Source organism: Lacerta agilis, chromosome 18 (genome assembly GCF_009819535.1).
Source record: "Lacerta agilis isolate rLacAgi1 chromosome 18, rLacAgi1.pri, whole genome shotgun sequence".
Lineage (NCBI taxonomy): Eukaryota > Metazoa > Chordata > Lepidosauria > Squamata > Lacertidae > Lacerta > Lacerta agilis.
Window position 1 is genome coordinate 7295477 of NC_046329.1, and position 23003 is coordinate 7318479.

A 23003-nucleotide genomic window follows, 5' to 3' on the forward strand; every position below is an offset into this window, starting at 1 on the left:
CCGGGTGCTGGATTAGGCCAAATGAGGCCCATCTGGTCCAGCAACCTGTTCGGGCAATGACCAACCAGAAGCTCCAGCAATGGGATTTATTATTTATAACCCATCCATCTGTATGGGTTTCAACCGAATATTAAAAACACAATAAAACATCAAATATTCAAAACCTCCCTAAACAGGGCCGCCTTCAGTTGACATCTGCTGGGAGGGCGTTCCACAGGGAGGGTGCCACCACCGAGAAGGCCCTCTGCCGGGTTCCCTGTAACCTCACTTCTCGCAGCGAGGGAACTGCCAGAAGGCCCTCGGAGCTGGACCTGGGAGCGGAGATGCTCCTTCAGGTATACTGGGCTGTTTAGGGCTTTAAAGGTCAGCACCAACACTTTGAATTGTGCTCAGAAATGTACTGGGAGCCAATGTAGGTCTTTCAGGACTGGTGTTATGTGGTCTCGGCAACCACTCCCAGTCACAAGTCTAGCTGCCGCATTCTGGATTAATTGCAGTTTCCAAGTCACCTTCAAAGGTAGCACCACGGAGAGTGCATGGCAGTAGTCCAAGCAGGAGATAACCAGAGTATGCACTACTCTGGCCAGACAGTCTGCGGGCATGGAGGGTCTCATCCTGCGTACCAGATGGAGCTGGTAGACAGCCGCCCTGGACACAGAATTGACCTGCACATCCATGGACAGCTGTGAGTCCAAAATGACTCCCAGGCTGCGCACCTGGTCCTTCAGGAGCACAGTTGCCCCATTCAGGACCAGGGAGTCCCCCACACCTGCCCGCCCCCCATCCCCCCAAATCAGTACTTCTGTCTTGTCAGGATTCAACCTCAATCTGTTAGCCGCCATCCATCCTCCAACCGCCTCCAGGCGGTTAAAATGAGAGTCGTCATAGCAGCGCTTGATTTACATATAAGTTGTAGCTTAGGGCCCCACTCTCTTGGGGGCCCCCAAAAAATTTAAAGGAAAGAAACTGGATATACATATCCAAGATATAAGATAACAAAAAACAAATAAAATAAAACCTACATCCAGCAACAGTGTTTTGTGTTGTGTAGTAGGCTCCATGGGGTCACGAAGAGTCGGACACGACTGAACGACTGAACAGTTGAACGACTGTTGGAACAACAGTAGGCTCCTATGGTGTAAGTCACCTTCAAAGGGAGCCACACGGAGAGCGCATTGCAGTAGTCCAAGCGGGAGATAACCGGAGCATGCACCACTCTGGCCAGACAGTCTGCGGGCAGGGAGGGTCTCATCCTGCATACCAGATGGAGCTGCCCTGGACACAGAATGGACCTGCGCCTCCATGGACAGCTGTGAGTCCAAAATGACTCCCAGGCTGCGCACCTGGTCCTTCAGGAGCACAGTTGCCCCATTCAGGATCAGGGAGTCCCCCACACCCGCCCGCCCCCTGTCCCCCAGGAACAGTCCTTCTGTCTTGTCAGGATTCAACCTCGATCTGTTAGCCGCCCTCCACCCTCCAACCGCCTCGCTATCTGATTGCCGTTTTAGCTTACGTAAGCTTCCATGGAACGGCCGCTATCAGATTTGCAAGTCTCCGTTGCTTACTGGGGGAGGCACAGTCCAACGCCAATAAAAGCTATGAGTTCGAGGGGCTGCTGGAGAGTTGAGCACCAGGCAGTTCCGCAGCTCGGCAAGCAGAACGTCAAGATGTTGAGATTCAGTCGGCCTCTCCTATTTCTGCTCCTGTCCTTGTCGTGGGGCCAAACAGGTGAGTTAAACAAAAAAAAAATGGGGGGCGCTCCTTCGATGAGCTGTTTTCTGCTGCTTCTTTTCAGGCTAAGCCAGTTGCAATTCCTTCCATTTGCGATGTTCAGGGTGCAAGTGCCGTTCATTTTTTATGTGGCCGGAACGGCACCAGCCGTGTGCAAGAGAAGAGAGTGCCAAATTTGCACGCCCAGAGAACGTTAATAATAATAATAATAATAATAATAATAATAATAATAATAATAATTTATTTGTACCCCCGCCCATCTAGCTGGGTCCTCCCCAGCCACTCTGGGCAGCCCCCAACAGATATTAAAATACACTAAAATATCACAGGTTGAAAACTTCCCTAAACAGGGCTGCCTTCAGCTATTTTCCGAATGTCAGATAGTTATTTATCTCTTTGACCTCTGATGGGAGGGCGTTCCACAGGGCAGGCGCCACCACCGAGAAGGCCCTCTGCCTGGTTCCCTGTAACCTCATTTCTCGCAGGAAGGGAACCACCAAAACTCCCTCTCAGGGTTTTACTAGTGGACCTACTGAAATGTACAGGTGTGGCTAAGGTCCATTTATTTCAATGAGCAGAAAATTGCTTGGAGTCAGCCCTTTAAAAAGGGCAGGGGGGGGGCAAATAAATTTTAAACGTTCTCCAACTTTGTGGGGTGGACCTCATAAGGCAGCAAGGAGGGGAGCCCTCTTGGTGAATTGATCTCTGGGACAGCTCAGTTTGCAGAGCATGAGGCTCTTCATCTCAGGGCCGTGGGTTCGAGCCCCATGTTGAGAAAAAGGTTCCTGCAATATACATTCCCAAAAAAAACCAGAGGCATTTTTACTTGGTTTGGTTGGAGAGGAGATTAAAGGGAAAGATCAAAGATTTTTTTTTTTATACGCCACCACAGCGGCCAGAATCTTATTGGCTCAGAATTGGAAATTAGAAAGTGTACCAATGGTAGAGGATTGGAAAACAAAATTAATGGAATATTCGGAACTTGCGAGACTGACTGCAAGGATAAGAGACCAGAGAGATCAACAGGTTCAAGCTGACTGGAGTAAATTTTTGAAATATTTAGAAGTCCACAATTACGTAAATCACTAAACAGGTGTGACAGAATACTTGCAACCTAGCGGAAAAAGTAGGATTAAAGATGGAGGTATTGCAATAGGGGAAATAAAATTTGAGACTTAAGGGAAAGCGGGCGAATGATGTAAATCAAGAAAACTAAAGTAGAGAAGGAGGGAAGTCAAAACTCGGCGGAGTTCTTGTAATATTGTAAAAAACTGTATTTGACAAATGTGTGTTAAGTTTTGTAAAAAAAAGAGAGAGTGAGAGAGAAAGGTTCCTGCCAATGGCTTCAAGTTATTAGAAAGGAGGTTCCATCTAAACATCAGGAAGAACTTTCCGACAATAAGAGCTGTTTGGCAGTGGGACTGTCTCTCCTTGGAGGTTTTTAAGCAGAGGCTGGGCGGCCATCTGTCAGGGATCATAGAATCCTAGAGTTGGAAGAGACCCCAAGGGCCATCCAGTCCAACCCCCTGCCAAGCAGGAAACACCATCAAAGCATTCCTGACAGGTGGCTGTCAAGCCTCTTTAGCTGAGATGCTTTAAAGAGCTGAGATCCCTCCATGGCAGGGGTTGGGCTGGATGACCCTTAGGGTCCCTTCCAACTCTACCATTTGGTGATTCTGCGATCTATTGACGTCGCTCCTCCTTGACGGTTGTGCAAACCGGGTCCTGTCTCCAAGGGGTGGCCTCGATCCAAATCCAGACTCCTTTCCTTTGAAACTGACCTGGCTTGTGGGCAACCCCGCTCGCCTCCCTTTCCAAGCCAGCCCACCCCTGTCCCAAGCAGGTAGCTGCAAGAGAGAAATTTGGGGAGACCTTTCTGTGGCGCAGCTGCTTTTGGAAGACCGTGTGCCATTCTCTGGCCGCCTCGACTCGAAAGGGATACATACTGTAAGAGTTGGGGAAGGTTCAGAAAAGGGAAACTCAGGCAGTCAAGGGGATGGAACAACTTTCTCCTAGGGAGAAAGTTTGCAGCATTTAGGGCAGAGATGCCCAACAGGTAGATCGGGATCTACTGGTAGATCCCCAGAAGGTTTTGGTAGATCGTGGTCGATCGCTGGGTCACTTTCCTTTTGTTGTTGTTCAGTCGTTCAGTCGTGTCCAACTCTTCGTGACCCCATGGACCAGAGCACACCAGGCACGCCTATCCTTTACTGCCTCCCGCAGTTTGGCCAAACTCATGTTGGCAGCTTCGAGAACACTGTCCAACCATCTCATCCTCTGTCGTCCCCTTCTCCTTGTGCCCTCCATCTTTCCCAACATCAGGGTCTTTTCCAGGGAGTCTTCTCTTCTCCTGAGGTGGCCAAAGTACTGGAGCCTCAACTTCAGGATCTGTCCTTCTAGTGAGCACTCAGGGCCGATTTCCTTAAGAATGGATAGGTTTGATCTTCTTGCAGTCCATGGGACTCTCAAGAGTCTCCTCCAACTTTTATATGCCTGTTGTCTTTGTCCATGGAGTTTTCTTGGCAGGGATACTGGAGTGGGTTGCCAGTTCCTCCTCCAGGTGGATCACGTTTGGTCCAAACTCTCCACTATGACCTGTCCATCTTGACCTGTCCATAGCTTCCCTGAGTAATTCAAGCCCCTTCGCCACAACAAGGCAGTGATCCATGAAGGGGCACTTTCCTTAGCATAGGTAGAATAAAATCCTGCCCTGCCCCGTCGCTCCGCCCTCCATTGTTGCCTGATCTGCAGAATGGAAGATGGAGTTTAGTAAGTGATGCTGGTTGTTCCCCCAGCGATCTGTCGGTGAGTGGCTGATTCCATTTCTCCCTTGAGTTTAGGCTCGAATTCTCAAAAACCAGGCCTAAAAAGCTCGACAACTTTGACCAGAACCCCCCCAAAGGGGGTAGATCACTGCAAGTTTTTAATTCTATGAGGAGATCGCAGTTTCCTGGGAGTTGGCCACCCCTGATTTAGGGCATTTGTTTTTGTTGTTCAGAGAAAAAGTGAGTAAAGAGGAAGCATGAATGGAGTTTGAAAAATGATGGAGGGGAAGAAGAAGCTTTCTCCCCTTCTCTTGTAACGCTAGAAGTGGCAGAAGGGCATCCACTGAAACTGAATGCTGTAAGGTTCAGGATGGGTAAAAGAAAGTCTTTTACACAGCACAATGCTGCGTCCAGGGCAGCTGTCTCCCAGCTCCATCTGGTACGCAGGATGAGACCCTCCCCGCCTGCGCACTGTCTGGCCAGAGTGGTGCGTGCTCTGGTCATCTCCCGCTTGGACTACTGCCATGCGCTCTCCGTGGGGCTGCCTTTGAAGGTGACCCGGAAACTACAACTAATCCAGAATGCGGCAGCTAGACTGGTGACTGGGAATGGCCGCTGAGACCACGTAACACCAGTCCAGAAAGACCTACATTGGCTCCCAGTAAGTTTCCGAGCACAATTCTAAGTGTTGGTGCAGACCTTTCAAGCCCTAAATGGCCCAGTATACCTGAAGAAGCGTCTCCACCCCCATCGTTCTGCCCAGACACTGAGGTCCAGCTCCGAGGGCCTTCTGGCAGTTTCCTCCCTGCGAGAAGTGAGGTTGCAGAGGGCCTTCTCAGTGGTGGCACCCACCCTGCGGAACACCCTCCCGTCAGATGTCAAGGAAATAAACAATGATCTGACATTTAGAAGACATCTGAAGGCAGCCCTGTTTAGGGAAGTTTTTAATGACTGATGTTTTAATTGTATTTTTAATCTTTAATCTTTTCTTGGAAGCTGCCCAGAGTGGCTGGGGAAACCCAGCCAGATGGGTGGGGTATGTATGTATGTATGTATGTATGTATGTATGTATGTATGTATGTATAAATAAAAGAACAACAACAACAACAACAACAACAACAACAACAACAACAACAACTTGGGTGACTTTAAAAGAGAATTAGACACTGTCAGGACACAATGTTGCACTAGATAGGCCAGGGAGCCTGATCCAGCAGTTCCATCTCATATTCTCATGTTCTACTCAACAGCTTGTCTGTAATGGGGAAATGGAGCTTCCATTTCAAGGAGCAGGTTACCACATCTCTTCCTCCTGCCAACCTGGATGGTGCCCTTAAAACTAGCAAGAGGCAACAAACAGACGCTGACCTCCGCTTGTGATTTTAATTTTTTAATTTTTGATTTTTTGCAGCACATTTGCGGAGCCACATCATCGGAGGCCAGGAAGCAGTACCCCACTCCAGACCCTACATGGCAGCACTCAAAACGGACATGGGCTTTGGCTGCGGCGGGTTCCTGGTGGACCCCCAGTGGGTTATGACGGCTGCGCACTGCATGACGTACGTCTCACCAATCCCTAGTGGTTGCCGGGGTCGAGGCTAATGGTCGGAGGCTGGTCTTTTGTACTGGTGCTGGCATTTGCTGGGGAAGTGAAAAATGCGGAGGCAAATGACCGTTGTAAAGTGAAGTCTCTCTCTGTATCTCTCTCTGTCTCTCTCTCTTCCTTCTCCCTGCTGCTGCAACCACCTGCTTTGCAAGCAGTACTGCGGTTGTCAGTATTGCACTTATGGAACCAATAGGACGAATAAAAGCTGGAACTTATGGAACCAAAAATTTCCCACTCCAAAAATACAGTTTCAAAGCTTTACTAGCAGAACTCGTTGCAAAACAGAACCAAAACAATTAATGTTACATCCGAATAGTTGTGTCAAATCATATGCTTGTCCAAGCATAGGTTCAGCATCTTAAATATTAAATAACTTCAGTAAACGAAGCTCTGTCCTCTTGCAGGCTCCATTCCAGCCTAAAGCTGTTCTCTCATGGAGAGAAAACATTAGCACACATGCTTCCTTCTACGGTGCTTGAGGACAAAGGCCAACTCCCTCCAAATGGAGATTTGCAGCTGAATACCTTTCCCATGTGACCTAAAGTTACACACCTCTGGGACAAAGCAGCAGAGACGCCGTCTTAGTTAATTACCAACCTATTAGGCAAACTGGTGTAGAAATTTAAGAATGGGGAAATGGACAGATTCCCCCATCCTTCCTGTCACCAAGAGAGAACGATAGCTGAGGTTAGATTCACGGTTCACTAACCTTTACCAACGCACACTGCTGCCCTTGTTTTCCAGAGATATGACCGTGGTTTTGGGGGCACACGACCGCTCCGCCATCGAGGACACTCAACAGGTGATTGGCGTTGAGTCGTACCACGAGCACCCGGAATATGATAGTGCAACGGTCTCAAACGATATCCTTCTGCTCAAGGTGAGTTGCTCCAGGCTCCCTCTTCCTTTCTCAGCACCCTCAAAGCCAGTGGCCTCAGTGGATAAAACTGAAAATCATAAATAAAATAACAATTAAACAACAACAAAAAAAGGCAGTGGCCTCAAGTAGGAAGGGGTTGAAACAACTCCTCCTGTCCCCCCTACCTGTGCAGCATAATGACTACAACACGGTGCTCAAATCCTGCTGCCTGGTGTAGTAGCAGCTTCACTGTGGCTTGTGGGAGAGCTGACCCTCACCAGGGACTAGCAGCATGGGAGTTTCACCAAGATGCTTCAACTTCAAAATTGGGGAAGTCGAATATTACAGGGACTTCCTTCCTTTCCCCCTCTCTTTAAGAAATATGAATTCAGAAGCTTACAGGTAGCAGAAGCAGTGGAGATCTGTATCTGGGGTGTTGTGCGTTGAGCCAGGGGTTCAAATGTGGCCACCCACACCCCTCTCTCTGGTCCTTGGCATTGTCCTCAGATCGCACTCTTTACATTTATTATAAAAAAATTCCTTCCAGTAGCACGTTGGAGACCAACTAAGTTTGTTCTTGGTATGAGCTTTCGTGTGCATGCACACTTCTTCAGATACACTGGAACAGAAGTCACCAGACCCTTGTATATAGTGTGAGGGTGGGGAGGGGTATTACTCAGAAGGGTGGAGGGAATGGGTGATCAGCTGATAGGTGTGGAAAACCTGTTAACGACTGCAATTGGTCTTCCAGGGAAAGGCAAGGGGTGAGATGGCTAAAGATAGCTTTGTCATGTATAATGAGATAAGAATCCAATGTCTCTGTTCAGACCAGATCTCTCCATGGTTTTAAGTTTGGTGATTAGTTGCAATTCAGCAACTTCTCTTTCCAGTCTATTTCTGAAATTCCTTTGTATTAAGACAGCTACTTTGAGATCTTGTATAGAATGTCCTGGGAGACTGAAGTGTTCTCCTACTGCTTTCTCTGTCTTGGGATTCCCGATATCAGATTTATGTCCATTTATCCTTTGGCGTAGGGTTTGGCCTGTTTGCCCAATATAGAGAGCTGAAGGGCACTGTTGGCATTTGGTTGCATACACATTTGATTGCATACATATTTAAGGGTCTGGTGACTTCCGTTTCAGTGTATCTGAAGAAGTGTGCATGCACACGAAAGCTCATACCAAGAACAAACTTAGTTGGTCTCTAAGGTGCTACTGGAAGGAATTTTTTATTTTATTTTGTTTTGACTATGGCAGACCAACACGGCTACCTACCTGTAACTACATTTATGATGTTAGGGTTGCCATATTTTGGACACAAAAGTTGTTGAGTTGGTTTTTTTTTATTTTTTGGCAACGTTGTTGAGATTTTGCAAAATCTCCCTTTCCTGCAGCTGGCCCACAAGGCTACTCTGAACAAATACGTCCAGATGATTCCCCTGCCGAAATCTAGCAGCGACCTCCCCGAGGGGACACCCTGCAGCCTGGCAGGGTGGGGCCTGATTGACGACAACCAGGACACGGAGAGGCTCTTTGAGACCAACGTCACCATCTACAGCCGCAGGAAGTGCATGAAGGTCTACCCAAACCTCAACGATGGGATGATCTGCGCAGGCAGCCACAACGAGCTTCGGGATACGAGCCAGGTGAGGGGGAGGTCAGGGCTGGAGGAATCTGTGGCCCCCACCCCCCGACTGGACTCCTACTCCCATCAGACAATGCTCAGGAACCATGGGAAAGTTCTGAACCACCCTTGGGAGTCAGACCAGTAACGTACGGTAGTAGTAGTAATAATAATAATAATAATAATAATAATAATAATAATAATAATAATAATAATTTATTTATAGCCGCCCATCTGGTTGGGTTTCCCCAGTCACCCTGGGCAGCTCCCAACAGAACATTAAAAACACAATAAAAGACCACACACCAAAAACTTCCCTAAACAGGGCTGCCTTCACATGTCTTCTAAAAGTCAGATAGTTGTTTATTCCCTTGACATCTGATGGGAGGGCGCCACCACCGAGAAGGCCCTCTGCCTGGTTCCCTGTAACCTCACTTCTTGCAGTTAGGGAACCGCCAGAAGGCCCTTGGAGCTGGACCTCAGTGTCCAGGCTGGAAAATGGGAGTGGAGACGCTCCTTAAGGTATACTGGGTTTTATAAAACACTTCCCTATACAGGATTGCCTTGGGGGTCCGATAACAACTCCATACCCTCCAATATTTCTCCAATGAAAATAAAATAAATTATTATTATTTATTATTATTATTATTTATACCCCCTCCATCTGTCTGGGTTTCCCCATTCACTCTGAGCGACTCCCAACAGAATATTACAAACACGATAAAAGATCACACATCAAAATAACTTCCCTGAACAGGGCTGCCTTCAGATGTCTTCTAAAAGTCAGATAGTTGATCTGGTGGGAGGGCGTTCCACAGGGCGGGCGCCACCACCGAGAAGGCCCTCTGCCTGGTTCCCTGCAACCTCGCTTCTCGCAGGGAGGGAACCGCCAGAAGGCCCTCGGAGCTGGACCTCAGCGTCTGGGCTGGACGATGGGGGTGGAGACGCTCCTTCAGGTACGTCCTGAGGGAAAATGGGACACTCGGGGATCAAATTAGAAAACGGGGTGGCGTCTCTAAACCAGGGATGTCCCTGGAAAATTGGGACACTTGGAGGGTCCGCACTGAGCTGGACTGGAGAACTTCCCTCCAACCCTCAGATGCACTTATTATAATTGGAGCCAGATGCCCAGATCTTTGCAATTGAATGGTGCAGTTCGAGGAGCTTGTTAGCAGTGAGGGTGTTTACTTTTCTCCCCCCAGGGTGATTCTGGAGGCCCCATGGTGTGCAACGGTGTGGTGCAAGGAATCGTCTCGTTTGGCAACTCGTACCCTCCCGGCGTTTACTCTCGCATCGGCCATTTCCTTCCCTGGATCAAGAAAATCATGGATTCCTGAAGAGAAGAAGCAACGGGCGGCAGCACCCTTTGCTCTCTCTCTATATATATATAAAAAAAAAACCTTCTGCATGCTTAATAACCTGTACGGCTTTCGTTCTGCAATCCCACCCACCCGCAACCTATTGAAGCGAGTGGGCCCATGAGGTCTTCAATTCGCAAGTGCTTTTGTGTGGTTCGCCTCTTCGTAGAGCGGCAATTCCCAGAGAGGTTGAACAGTCGACCCATCTCTCCATTGTGGTGTAGTGGTCAAGTGCGGCGGACTCGTAATCTGGTGAACCGGGTTCGCGTCCCCGCTCCTCCGCATGCAGCTGCTGGGTGACCTTGGGCTAGTCACACTTCTCTGAAGTCTCTCAGCCCCACTCACCTCACAGAGGGTTTGCTGTGGGGGAGGAAGGGAAAAGGAGAATGTGAGCCGCTTTGAGACTCCTTCGGGCAGGATCGGTGCTTGGGTTTCTTGCGCCCTAGGCGATACCACCTTCTGGCGCCCCCCGCCAAAGCCTGCTTTAGCGGGAGGTGGGGGGGGGGGTGGAGAGGCAAGCAGCAGTTTTTCTGGTGTAGCGGAGAAGCTGCTGCTCGCCTGCCCCGCCCCCCGCCAAAACCTGCTTTAGCGGGAGCCGGGGGTGGTGTAGGGGGCAAGCAGCACCTCTCCGCTACAGCGGAGAAGCTGCTGCTAGCCCGTCACGCCCCCCCCCCCGCCCAAGCCTGGCCAGCGCCCCCTCCATTTTGGCGCCCCAGGCAATTGCCTAGCTCGCCTTAATGGATGCACCGGCCCTGCCTTCGGGTAGTGATAAAGCGGGATATCAAATCCAAACTCTTCTTCTTCTTCCAGGAATTCTGGGAAGTGTAGTTCTATGGGGGGGGCAGGATATGCGTCTTGTAACAACTCTCAGCAGACTGCAGCTTTCAAGATTCTTAAGGGAGGAAGAAAACATGGCTGTCTAAAGCAGTATAATGCTTGAGATCTCAGTATTGTATGATTTCAGCGGATCTGCCCCCAGTCCACTTTGGTTGGTTATATGCCTAAGGGGGCAGAATAGCCAAATGGGGAGTGGGAAAGAAGTTGGGAGGGGGGGTGTAAATTGGGACCAGCCCCTTTTTCTGTTGCATTCTGTCAAACGTATATTATCCAGTAAAGCAAAATGGCTGAGCATTAATCTTGTGATTTTTTTCCTTGGCTCTCTGAAAATGTCGCGAAAACGCCCGGGGGGGGGGGGTTGAATATCACAAGTGCTGTTTTTCAGGTGTGTGTGTGTGTGCGTGTAGCCAAACTGTGGGAGGCAGTGGGAGATAGGGGTGCCTGGCGTGCTCTGGTCCATGGGGTCACGAAAAGTCGGACACGACTGAAAGACTGAACAACAACAAGAAGTTGGTGTGTTGCGTTGCAATAATAAAATGAAATGCTGGGATGAATTCGTAGAATTAGAAGGAACCCCAGGGGTCATCTAGTCCAGCCCCCTGCAATTCAGGAATCTCAACTAAAGCACCCATGACAAATAGTCAGTCAACCTCTGTCATCTTGCTTTGTTCATTTCCCACGAATTGTTGAGCCCATTCCCCTTCTCGGGTCTTTTCCTTTTCGTAATTTTGAGGCTCTTTCATTGTGTGTCGAGACCCCGTAGCCGCCACCCCCCCCCCCCGAGGGAGAAATAAAACACCAAGACACAGGATATAAGGTTAATGTTATTGGGCAAAATTTTGGCCACAACTTTATTGGTTACAGAATGTGAGCTGTGTTGGCTTAGGCATTGAGTGGACCTGACTATATCGGACTCCTGCCCGCAGCGCAGGGAGTCCAGTAATGGCAAAACCACTGGTAGGGGGAGCTCCATCGATGCAAACCAACTAGAGCTCCCCCTGGGTTCCCAAGGGGTCGCGGCATGGCCCTAGCTCCGCCCCGGGCTTCGGACAAGATCCACACCGCCGGATTCAGCAGCTAAAAAAGCCAATGCAATTCTGGGCTGCATCAATAGGAGTATAGCGTCTAGATCAAAGGAAGTAATAGTACCACTGTATTCCGCTCTGGTCAGACCTCACCTGGAATACTGTGTCCAGTTCTGGGCACCACAGTTCAAGAAGGATACTGACAAGCTGGAACGTGTCCAGAGGAGGGCAACCAAAATGGTCCAAGGCCTGGAAACGATGCCTTAGGAGGAACGGCTTAGGGAGCTGGGTATGTTTAGCCTGGAGAAGAGAAGGTTAAGGGGTGATATGATAGCCATGTTCAAATATATCAAAGGATGTCATATAGAGGAGGGAGAAAGGTTGTTTTCTGCTGCTCCAGAGAAGCGGAAACGGGGCAATGGATTCAAACTACAAGAAAGAAGATTCCACCTAAACATTAGGAAGAACTTCCTGACAGTAAGAGCTGTTGGGCAGTGGGATTTGCTGCCAAGGAGTGTGGCGGAGTCTCCTTCTTTGGAGGTCTTTAAGCGGAGGAATGCAGTCCCCTTCAGCACCCCACTTGTCACTCCCCCCCCCCTGCCATCAGGTCCAGTCGTGAACGACTCTGGGATTGCGGCGCTCATCTCGCTTTACTGGCCGAGGGAGCCAGCGTACAGTTTCCGGGTCACGTGGCCAGCATGACTAAGCCGCTTCTGGCGAACCAGAGCAGCGCACGGAAACGCCGTTTACCTTCCCGCCGGAGCGGTACCTATTTATATACTTGCACTTTGACGTGCTTTCGAACTGCTAGGTGGGCAGGAGCAGGGACAGAGCAACGGGAGCTCACCCCGTGGCAGGGATTCAAACCGCTGACCTTCTGATCCGCAAGCCCTAGGCTCTGTGGTTTAACCCACAGCGCCACCTGGGTCCCTAAATGTGTGTGTGTGTGTGTGTGTGTGTGTGTGTGTGTGTGTGTGTATATATATATATATATAAACCCAACCACTGTGCATTTGATTCCCTCTCCTTGCTTAAAACGGCAATCAGATAGTGAGATGATACGTGTGGTTTGATCTTGGCAGGTCCCCAACCGCCGCCGGGAAACGTCCAAAGTTGAGAAACTGCCCCAAAAGGAGCATAGCATGCCCCCCACCCCTCTCCTAACACCCCATATACCCTAGAGAGAAGCGTACTGGGGACACATGAAAAGATAGAAGGGTGTGAGGGGAGAAAGGGGGACTGATAGCAGCGCTCAACCAAATTTGCTTTGTATAGTTGCTTTTTTCTGAAAAGCAGCCGTAAACCATGCTGCATGGTTGCAAACATCCCTCTCCACTTTTTAAAGGAACTGAACCTGGGACCTTCTGCCATCGCTGTTGTTGTTATTGTTGGAATTTATATACCGCCCTATACCTGGAGGTCTCACAGTGGTTCACAGAAAAGGTCACAACGTATATAATCAGAATACAAACAACAACCCAATATCATCCGTCCGTCCCCAGAAGAGAGCCACATTTTAAAAGGGTATAGGATGTCAAACAGATCAACCAAAGGCCTGGTTAAAAAGGAACCTTTTCATCTCCAGCGCTGTTGTTAAAGCGGATGTTCCTTAAAGTCGCGTGGATCTGAAATGGCAAACATGCTAAGATAATGGGCGGGCTGATTCCGGTTGCAAGAGACCTGAAACATAAGGAGCTGCCCCAGAGGAGGGCAACCAAAATGGTCCAAGGCCTGGAAACGATGCCTTATGAGGAACGGCTTAGGGAGCTGGGTATGTTTAGCCTGGAGAAGAGAAGGTTAAGGGGGGATACGATAGCCATGTTCAAATATATCAAAGGATGTCATATAGAGGAGGGTGAAAAGTTGTTTTCTGCTGCTCCAGAGAAGCGGACACGGGGCCATGGATTCAAACTACAAGAAAGAAGATTCCACCTAAACATTAGGAAGAACTTCCTGACAGTAAGAGCTGTTGGACAGTGGAATTTGCTGCCAAGGAGTGTGGTGGAGTCTCCTTCTTTGGAGGTCTTTAAGCGGAGGAATGCAGTCCCCTTCAGCACCCCACTTGTCACTCCCCCCCTGCCCCCAGGATTATGAGGAACCAGTTCTTTGGCTGATTGATATCTGGTGCCCTTTTAAATGTGTTGTGGAAGGAGGGATAACTCGCTTGTTTTTGTTCCTATTATTATTATTATGCATTTTGTGTTTTTTTATATTGAAATTTTATGTCGTGAACCGCCCCCGAGATCTTACAGGTGTTTATGAAATGCAAATGTAATTAATAATACTAATAATAGTAACTGTGGGAATGTTTAGGAGTGTGGATGAGTATATATATTTTTATATATCTCATCCCAGCTTGTATTTACAAGCTCCAAACTTAGCAGAGTTCCATTCCCTTCTAAAACACAGCGGAAAACGGTTGCATAGGCTTGCTAAAGCCTCTATAAGAAATATATATTCCTGGTATATTCCCCTTCTTCCCTCTTAAAAGCAAAGACACAACACAGTACTGATTATAAAATATAAAAGAGTTTACTTACAGTCATCCATGAGTTACAGTACAGGCTCAAAGAGGCAGATAAGCTTAGATAAATCTATTTACATGTGGTGAAGCTGATTCCATAGGGGAACCGGCTTCACCTCTGCTTTTCTCAGCTGCAAGCTGAGAGAGAGCATCCTGCTTGCAAAAAATAAATAAATGGAGAGAGATCTTTGGGATATTGTTCAAGGGAAGACCACACCTACTTCTGGCTCCTGTAACTCAGTCCAGGTAAACAGGAAGTTAAGCCTGGAGGACTGAGTTACCTTCATGTCCACTCTAGCAGTGTTGGGTTTGGCTGCTCTGTGTTTACATCCCACAGTAACAACCATTAACGGGGCCTCTTTGGGTGCCGTCAGTCAACCAGTTACATATCCGCCTAACAGTTGCCTCGTCCGGCACACATTTTACCAGCTTCACTCTCCTTCCAATTCTTAGCTTCACCAGAAGCCTCTCAAGGTCATGCCAGTCAGCTGCCACCACCCAGGAAGTCCGCTCCACTTCCCTGTTGAGATTCCTGAATTGCAGGGGGTTGGACTAGATGACCCCTGGGGTTCCTTCTAATTCTACGAATTCGTCCCAGCGTTTCATTTTATTATTGCAGCGCAACACACACCTCTGTTGTTGTTGTTCAATCTTTCAGTCGTGTCCGACTCTTCGTGACCCCATGGACCAGAGCACGCCAGTCTTTCACTGCCTCCCGCAGTTTGGCCACACCCACACCCAGACCTGAAAAACGGCACTTGTGATATTTAACCCCCCCCCCCCCGGGCGCTTTCACGACATTTTCAGAGAGCCAAGGAAAAAAGTACAAGATTAATGCTCAGCCATTTTGCTTTACTGGATAATATATGTTTGAGAGAATGCAACAGAAAAAGGAGCTGGTCCCAATTTTCACCCCCCTCCCAACTTCTTTCCCACTCCCCATTTGGCTATTCTGCCCCCTTAGGCATATAACCAACCAAAGTGGACTTGGGGCAGATCCACTGAAATCATACAATACTGTGGTCTCAAGCATTATACTGCCTTAGACAGCCACGCTGGCTTCCTCCCTTAAGAATCTTGAGAGCTGTATTCTGCTAAGGGTGCTAAGAGTTGTTACGAGACCCATATCCTGCCCCCCATAGAACTACACTTCCCAGAATTCCTGGAAGAAGAAGAAGAGTTTGGATTTGATATCCCGCTTTATCACTACCCGAAGGAGACTCAAAGCGGCTAACAATCTCCTTTTCCCTTCCTCCCCCACGGCAAACAGGGAGCTGGGTATGTTTAGCCTGGAGAAGAGAAGGTTAAGGGGTGATATGATAGCCATGTTCAAATATATCAAAGGATGTCATATAGAGGAGGGAGAAAGGTTGTTTTCTGCTGCTCCAGAGAAGTGGACATGGAGCAATGGATTCAAACTGGCCCTTGGGGTCTCTTCCAACTCTAGGATTCTATGATTCTATGAAACACTCTGTGGGGTGAGTGGGGCTGAGAGACTTCAAGGAAGTGTGACTAGCCCAAGGTCACCCAGCAGCTGCGTTTGGAGGAGCGGAGACGCAAACCCGGTTCACCAGATTACGAGTCCACCACTCTTGACCACTACACCACACTGGAGAGACTCTTCAACCTCTCTGGGAATTGCCGCTCTACGAAGAGGCAAACCACACAAATGCACTTGCGAATTGAAGACCCCCATGGACCCAATTGTTTCAATAAGTTGCAGAACGAAAGCTGTACAGGTTATTAAGCATGCAGAAGGTTTTTTTTCTATATAGAGCAAAGGGTGCCGCCGCCCGTTGCTTCTTCTCTTCAGGAATCCATGGTTTTCTTGATCCAGGGAAGGAAATGGCCGATGCGAGAGTAAACGCCAGGAGGGTACGAGTTGCCAAACGAGACGATTCCTTGCACCAAACCGTTGCAAACCATGGGGCCTCCGGAATCACCCTGGGGGGGTGGGGAGAAAAGTAAACACCCTCACTGCTAACAAGCTCCTCGAACTGCACCATTCAATTGCAAAGATCTGGGCATCTGGCTCCAATTATAGTAAGTGCCTCTGGGGGTTGGAGGGAAGTTCTCCAGTCCAGCTCAGTGCGGACCCTCCAAGTGTCCCAATTTTCCAGGGACATCCCTGGTTTAGAGACGCCACCCCGTTTTCTAATTTGATCCCCGAGTGTCCCATTTTCCCTCAGGACGTACCTGAAGGAGCGTCTCCACCCCCATCGTCCAGCCTGGACACTGAGATCCAGCTCCGAGGGCCTTCTGGCGGTTCCCTACCTGCGAGAAGCGAGTTTGCAGGGAACCAGGCAGAGGGCCTTCTCGGTGGTGGCGCCCTCCCTTCAGATGTCAAGGAAATGAACAACTATCTGACTTTCAGACATTAGGAAGTCAAGGGGGAGGGAGGTGGGTGGGACGGGGAGATAGGTGGGGTGGGGTGACGATGAGTAGGGTTTGGTGTCAGCGTTGTTTGTGTAGGTTCTCTGTTTGCTTGTGCTCCTTTGGCAGTGAGAGAGGTTGGGGTTGGCGTGGGGTGTGATTGTTCATTTGTGGCTGGGGGAAAACTGATTTGTAAAAATGTTACATGGAAAAATAAGAGATAGACATTGCACTACCTTTGTAAATCAAGAAAATCTTTAATAAAAATCTTTAATTAAAAAAAACTATCTGACTTTCAGAAGACATCTGAAGGCAGCCCTGTTTAGGGAAGTTTTTTATTTGTGTGGGATTTTATGGTGTTTTAATGTTCTGTTTGGAGCTGCCCAGAGTGGCTAGCTATAAATAATAAATAATAATAATAATAATAATAATAATAATAATAATTATTATTATTATTATTATTATTTAATTAATATGTTACTGGGCTGACTTCCAAGGGTGGTTCAGAACTTTCCCATGGTTCCTGAGCATTGTCTGATGGGAGTAGGAGTCCAGTCGGGGGGTGGGGGCCACAGATTCCTCCAGCCCTGACCTCCCCCTCACCTGGCTCGTATCCCGAAGCTCGTTGTGGCTGCCTGCGCAGATCATCCCATCGTTGAGGTTTGGGTAGACCTTCATGCACTTCCTGCGGCTGTAGATGGTGACGTTGGTCTCAAAGAGCCTCTCCGTGTCCTGGTTGTCGTCAATCAGGCCCCACCCTGCCAGGCTGCAGGGTGTCCCCTCGGGGAGGTCGCTGCTAGATGTTGGCAGGGGAATCATCTGGACGTATTTGTTCAGAGTAGCCTTGTGGGCCAGCTGCAGGAAAGGGAGATTTTGCAAAATCTCAACAACGTTGCCAAAAAACCAACAACTTTTGTGTCCAAAATATGGCAACCCTAACAATAATAAATGTAAAGAGTGTGGTCTGAGGACAATGCCAAGGACCAGAGAGAGGGGCCTGGATGGGCACACTTGATCCGCTGGCTCAACGCACAACACCCCGGATACAGATCTCCACTGCTTCTGCTACCTGTAAACTTCTGAAGTCATATTTCTTAAAGAGAGAGGAAAAGGAGGGAAGTCCGTATAATATTCCACTTCCCCAATTTTGAAGTTGAAGCATCTTGGTGAAACTCCCATGCTGCTAGTCCCTGGTGAGGGTCAGCTCTCCCACAAGCCACAGTGAAGCTGCTACTACCCCAGGCAGCGGGATTTGAACACCATGTTGGAGTCATTATGCTGCACAGGTAGGGGGGACAGGAGGAGTTGTTTCAACCCCTTCCTCCTTGAGGCCACTGCCTTTTTTGTTGTTGTTTAATTGTTATTTTATTTATGATTTTCAGTTTTATCCACTGAGGCCACTGGCTTTGAGGGTGCTGAGAAAGGAAGAGGGAGCCTGGAGCAACTGACCTTGAGCAGAAGGATATCGTTTGAGAACGTTTCAAAATCATATTCCGGGTGCTTGTGGTACGACTCGACGCCGATCACCTGTTGAGTGTCCTCGATGGCGGAGCGGTCGTGTGCCCCCAAAACCACGGTCATATCTCTGGAAAACAAGGGCAGCAGTGTGCGTTGGTAAAGGTTAGTGAACCGTGAATCTAACCTCAGCTATCGTTCTCTCTTGGTGACAGGAAGGATGGGGGAATCTGTCCATTTCCCCATTCTTAAATTCAGTTCTTCAGATTTCTACACCAGTTTGCCTAATAGGCTGGTAATTAACTAAGACGGCGTCTCTGCTGCTTTGTTCCAGAGGTGTGTAACTTTAGGTCACATGGGAAAGGTATTCAGCTGCAAATCTCCATTTGGAGGGAGTTGGCCTTCGTCCTCAGGCACCGTAGAAGGAAGCATGTGTGCTAATATTTTCTCTCCATGAGAGAACAGCTTTAGGCTGGAATGGAGCCTGCAAGAGGACAGAGCTTCGTTTACTGAAGTTATTTAATATTTAAGATGCTGAACCTATGCTTGGACAAGCATATGATTTGACACAACTATTCGGATGTAACATTAATTGTTTTGGTTCTGTTTTGCAACGAGTTCTGCTAGTAAAGCTTTGAAACTGTATTTTTGGAGTGGGAAATTTTTGGTTCCATAAGTTCCAGATTTTATTCGTCCTATTGGTTCCATAAGTGCAATACTGACAACCGCAGTACTGCTTGCAAAGCAGGTGGTTGCAGCAGCGGGGAGAAGGAAGAGAGAGAGACAGAGAGAGAGAGAGAGAGATACAGAGAGAGACTTCACTTTGCAAAGGTCATTTGCCTCCGCATTTTTCACTTCCCCAGCAAATGCCAGCACCAGTACAAAAGACCAGCCTCCGACCATTAGCCTCGACCCCGGCAACCACTAGGGATTGGTGAGACGTACCTCATGCAGTGCGCAGCTGTCATAACCCACTGGGGGTCCACCAGGAACCCGCCGCAGCCAAAGCCCATGTCCGTTTTGAGTGCTGCCATGTAGGGTCTGGAGTGGGGTACTGCTTCCTGGCCTCCGATGATGTGGCTCCGCAAATGTGCTGCAAAAAAATTAAAAATTAAAAAATTAAAATCACAAGTGGAGGTCAGCGTTTGTCTGTTGCCTCTTGCTAGTTTTAAGGGCACCACCCAGATATGGTAACCTGCTCCTTGAAATGGAAGTTCCATTTCCCCATTATAGACAAGCTGTTGAGTAGAACATGAGAATATGAGATGGAACTGCTGGATCAGGCTCCCTGGCCCATCTAGTGGAACATTGTGTCCTGACAGTGTCTAATTCTCTTTCAAAGCCACCCAAGTAGTAGTAGTAGTAGTAGTAGTAGTAGTTGTTGTTGTTGTTGTTGTTGTTGTTGTTGTTGTTGTTGTTGTTGTTGTATTTATACATACATACATACATACATACATACATACATACCCCACCCATCTGGCTGGGTTTCCAACAAAAGATTAAAAATACAATTAAAACATCAGTCATTAAAAACTTCCCTAAACAGGGCTGCCTTCAGATGTCTTCTAAATGTCAGATCGTTGTTTATTTCCTTGACATCTGAGGGGAGGGCGTTCCACAGGGCGGGCGCCACCACCGAAAAGGCCCTCCGCCTGGTTCCCTGCAACCTCACTTCTCGCAGGGAGGGAACCGCCAGAAGGCCCTCGGAGCTGGACCTCAGTGTCCGGGCTGAACGATTGGGGGTGGAGACGCTTCTTCAGGTCTACTGGGCCATTTAGGGCTTGAAAAGTCAGCATCAACACTTTGAATTGTGCTCGGAAACTTACTGGGAGCCAATGTAGGTCTTTCTGGACCAGTGTTACGTGGTCTCGGCAGCCGCTCCCAGTCCCCGTATTCTGCATTAGTTGTAGTTTCCGGGTCACCTTCAAAGGCAGCACCACGGAGAGCGCATGGCAGTAGTCCAAGCGGGAGATAACCAGAGCACGCACCACTCTGGCCAGACAGTGCGCAGGCGGGGAGGGTCTCATCCTGCGTACCAGATGGAGCTGGGAGACAGCTGCCCTGGACGCAGCATTGTGCTGCGTAAAAGACTTTCTTTTACCCATCCTGAACCTTACAGCATTCAGTTTCAGTGGATGCCCTTCTGCGACTTCTAGCGTTACAAGAGAAGGGGAGAAAGCTTCTTCTTTCCCTCCATCATTTTTCAAACTCCATTCATGCTTCTTCTTTACTCACCTTTTCTCTGAACAACAAAAACAAATGCCCTAAATCAGGAGTGGCCAACTCGCAGGAGACTGCGATCTCCCCATAGAATTAAAAACTGGCAGTGATCTACCCCCTTTTGGGGGGTTCCGGTCAAAGTTGTTGAGCTTTTTTCTTTTTAGGGAGGAAAGGCCTGGTTTTTGAGAATCCGAGCCTAAACTCAAGGGAGAAATGGAATCAGCCACTCACCGGCAGATCGCTGGGGGAACAACCAGCATCACCTACTAAACTCTGTCTTCCATCCTGCAGATCAGGCAACAATGGAGGGCGGAGTGACGGGGCAGGGCAGGATTTTATTCTACCTACGCTAAGGAAAGTGACCCAGCGATCGACCACGATCTACCAGAACCTTCCGGGGGTCTACCAGTAGATCCCGATCTACCTGTTGGGCATCTCTGCCCTAAATGCTGCAAACTTTCTCCCTAGGAGAAAGTTGTTCCATCCCCTTGACTGTCTGAGTTTCCCTTTTCTGAACCTTCCCCAACTCTTACAGTATAATAATAATAATAATAATAATAATTATTATTATTATTATTATTATTATTATTATTATTATTTTATTTATACCCCGCCCTTCCCCGCCAAACCGGGCTCAGGGCGGCTAACACCAATAAAATCACAACAAAAATATAAAACAGTTCATTAAAATACAGATTAAAATACAATTTAAAATTATATCTAAACTGCAGCCTCATTTTTAAGTAGCCCACCAATCACACCAGAAGAACGAAACATCAGGGTTAAACTGAAACCAACCCAAAGGCCAGGTGGAACAGCTCCGTCTTGCAGGCCCTGCGGAAAGATGCCAAATCCCGCAGGGCCCTGGTCTCTTGTGCCAGACTGTTCCACCAAGTCGGGGCCAGTACTGAGAAGGCCCTGGCCCTAGTTGAAGCCAACCTAGCAACCTAGCATCCAGTATCCCTTTCGAGTTGAGGCGGCCAGAGAACGGCACACGGTCTTCCAAAGGCAGCTGCGCCACAGAAAGGTCTCCCCAAATTTCTCTCTTGCAGCTGCCTGCTTGGGACAGAGGTGGGCAGGCTTGGAAAGGGAGGCGAGCGGGGTTGCCCACAAACCAGATCAGTTTCAAAGGAAAGGAGTCTGGATTTGGATCGAGGCCACCACTTGGAGACAGGGACCCGGTTTGCACCACCGTCAAGGGGATGTATATTGCAGGAACCTTTTTGGGGGGATGTATATTGCAGGAACCTTTTTCTCAACATGGGGCTCGAACCCACGGCCCTGAGATGAAGAGCCTCATGCTCTGCAAACTGAGCTGTCCCAGAGATCAATTCACCAAGAGGGCTCCCCTCCTTGCTGCCTTATGAGGTCCACCCCACAAAGTTGGAGAATGCTTAAAATTTATTTGCCCACCCCCCTTTTTAAAGGGCTGACTCCAAGCAATTTTCTGCTCATTGAAATAAACGGACCTTAGCCACGCTCGTACATTTCAATAGGTCCACTTGTAAAACCCTGAGAGGCATTCAGCTAAGTCCTGCTCTGGGTAGTCCCATTGCAAATAATCTCTGTTGGGGATCCCCTTCCAGATCTACGATTCTAGCCATGCCTATTAATTTAAATGGGTCCGCTCCAGCACTCCTGTTGGATACAGCCTCATGTTTACTGAGATCCAGCGCCAAGGGACTTCTGTCAGTTCCCTCACTGCGAGAAGCAAAGCTACAGGGAACCAGGCGGAGGGCCTTCTCGGTGGTGGCGCCTGCCCTGTGGAACGCCCTCCCAGCAGAGGTCAAAGAGATAAACAACTACCTGACATTTGGAAAATACCTGAAGGCAGCCCTGTTTAGGGAAGTTTTTAACCTGTGATATTTTAGTGTATTTTAATATCTGTTGAGGGCTGTCCAGAGTGGCTGGGGGGACCCAGCTAGATGGGTGGGGTACAAATAACATTATTATTATTATTATTATTATTATTATTATTATTATTATTATTCACGTTCTCTGGGCGTGCAAATTTGGCACTCTCTTCTCTTGCACACGGCTGGTGCCGTTCCGGCCACATAAAAAATGAACAGCACTTGCACCCTGAACATCGCAAATGGAAGGAATTGCAACTGGCTTAGCCTGAAAAGAAGCAGCAGAAAACAGCTCATCAAAGGAGCGCCCCCCATTTTTTTTTTGTTTAACTCACCTGTTTGGCCCCACGACAAGGACAGGAGCAGAAATAGGAGAGGCCGACTGAATCTCAACATCTTGACGTTCTGCTTGCCGAGCTGCGGAACTGCCTGGTGCTCAACTCTCCAGCAGCCCCTCGAACTCATAGCTTTTATTGGCGTTGGACTGTGCCTCCCCCAGGAAGCAACAGAGACTTGCGAATCTGATATCGGCCGTTCCATGCAAGCTTACGTAAGCTAAAACGGCAATCAGATAGCGAGGCGGTTGGAGGGTGGAGGTTGAATAACAGATTGAGGTTGAATCCTGACAAGACAGAAGTACTGTTTTTTGGAGACGGGGCGGGCAGGTGTGGGGGACTCCCTGGTCCTGAATGGGGTAACTGTGCCCCTGAAGGACCAGGTGCGCAGCCTGGGGGTCATTTTGGACTCACAGCTGTCCATGGAGGCGCAGGTCCA

General features: G+C 48.6%; 2 protein-coding genes across 2 annotated transcripts; one reads left to right on the plus strand and one right to left on the minus strand.

Moving 5' to 3' along the window:
* Positions 1–1633: 1633 nt before the first annotated feature.
* LOC117039492 (mast cell protease 1A-like) lies at positions 1634–10215 on the plus strand. The gene is made up of 5 exons (XM_033136625.1): positions 1634–1728; positions 5908–6055; positions 6847–6982; positions 8355–8606; positions 9787–10215. Exons 1-5 carry the CDS (start codon positions 1668–1670, stop codon positions 9919–9921), a joined length of 732 nt encoding a protein of 243 aa, XP_032992516.1. The 5' UTR covers positions 1634–1667; the 3' UTR covers positions 9922–10215.
* Positions 10216–15931: 5716 nt separating this feature from the next.
* LOC117039499 (mast cell protease 1A-like) lies at positions 15932–22659 on the minus strand. The gene is made up of 5 exons (XM_033136634.1): positions 22565–22659; positions 19102–19249; positions 18151–18286; positions 17305–17556; positions 15932–16272 (listed from the first exon to the last, which is right to left on the minus strand). The coding sequence occupies exons 1-5, from the start codon at positions 22623–22625 to the stop codon at positions 16138–16140; spliced, it is 732 nt and encodes a 243-aa protein (XP_032992525.1). The 5' UTR covers positions 22626–22659; the 3' UTR covers positions 15932–16137.
* Between the last annotated feature and the right edge of the window lie 344 nt (positions 22660–23003).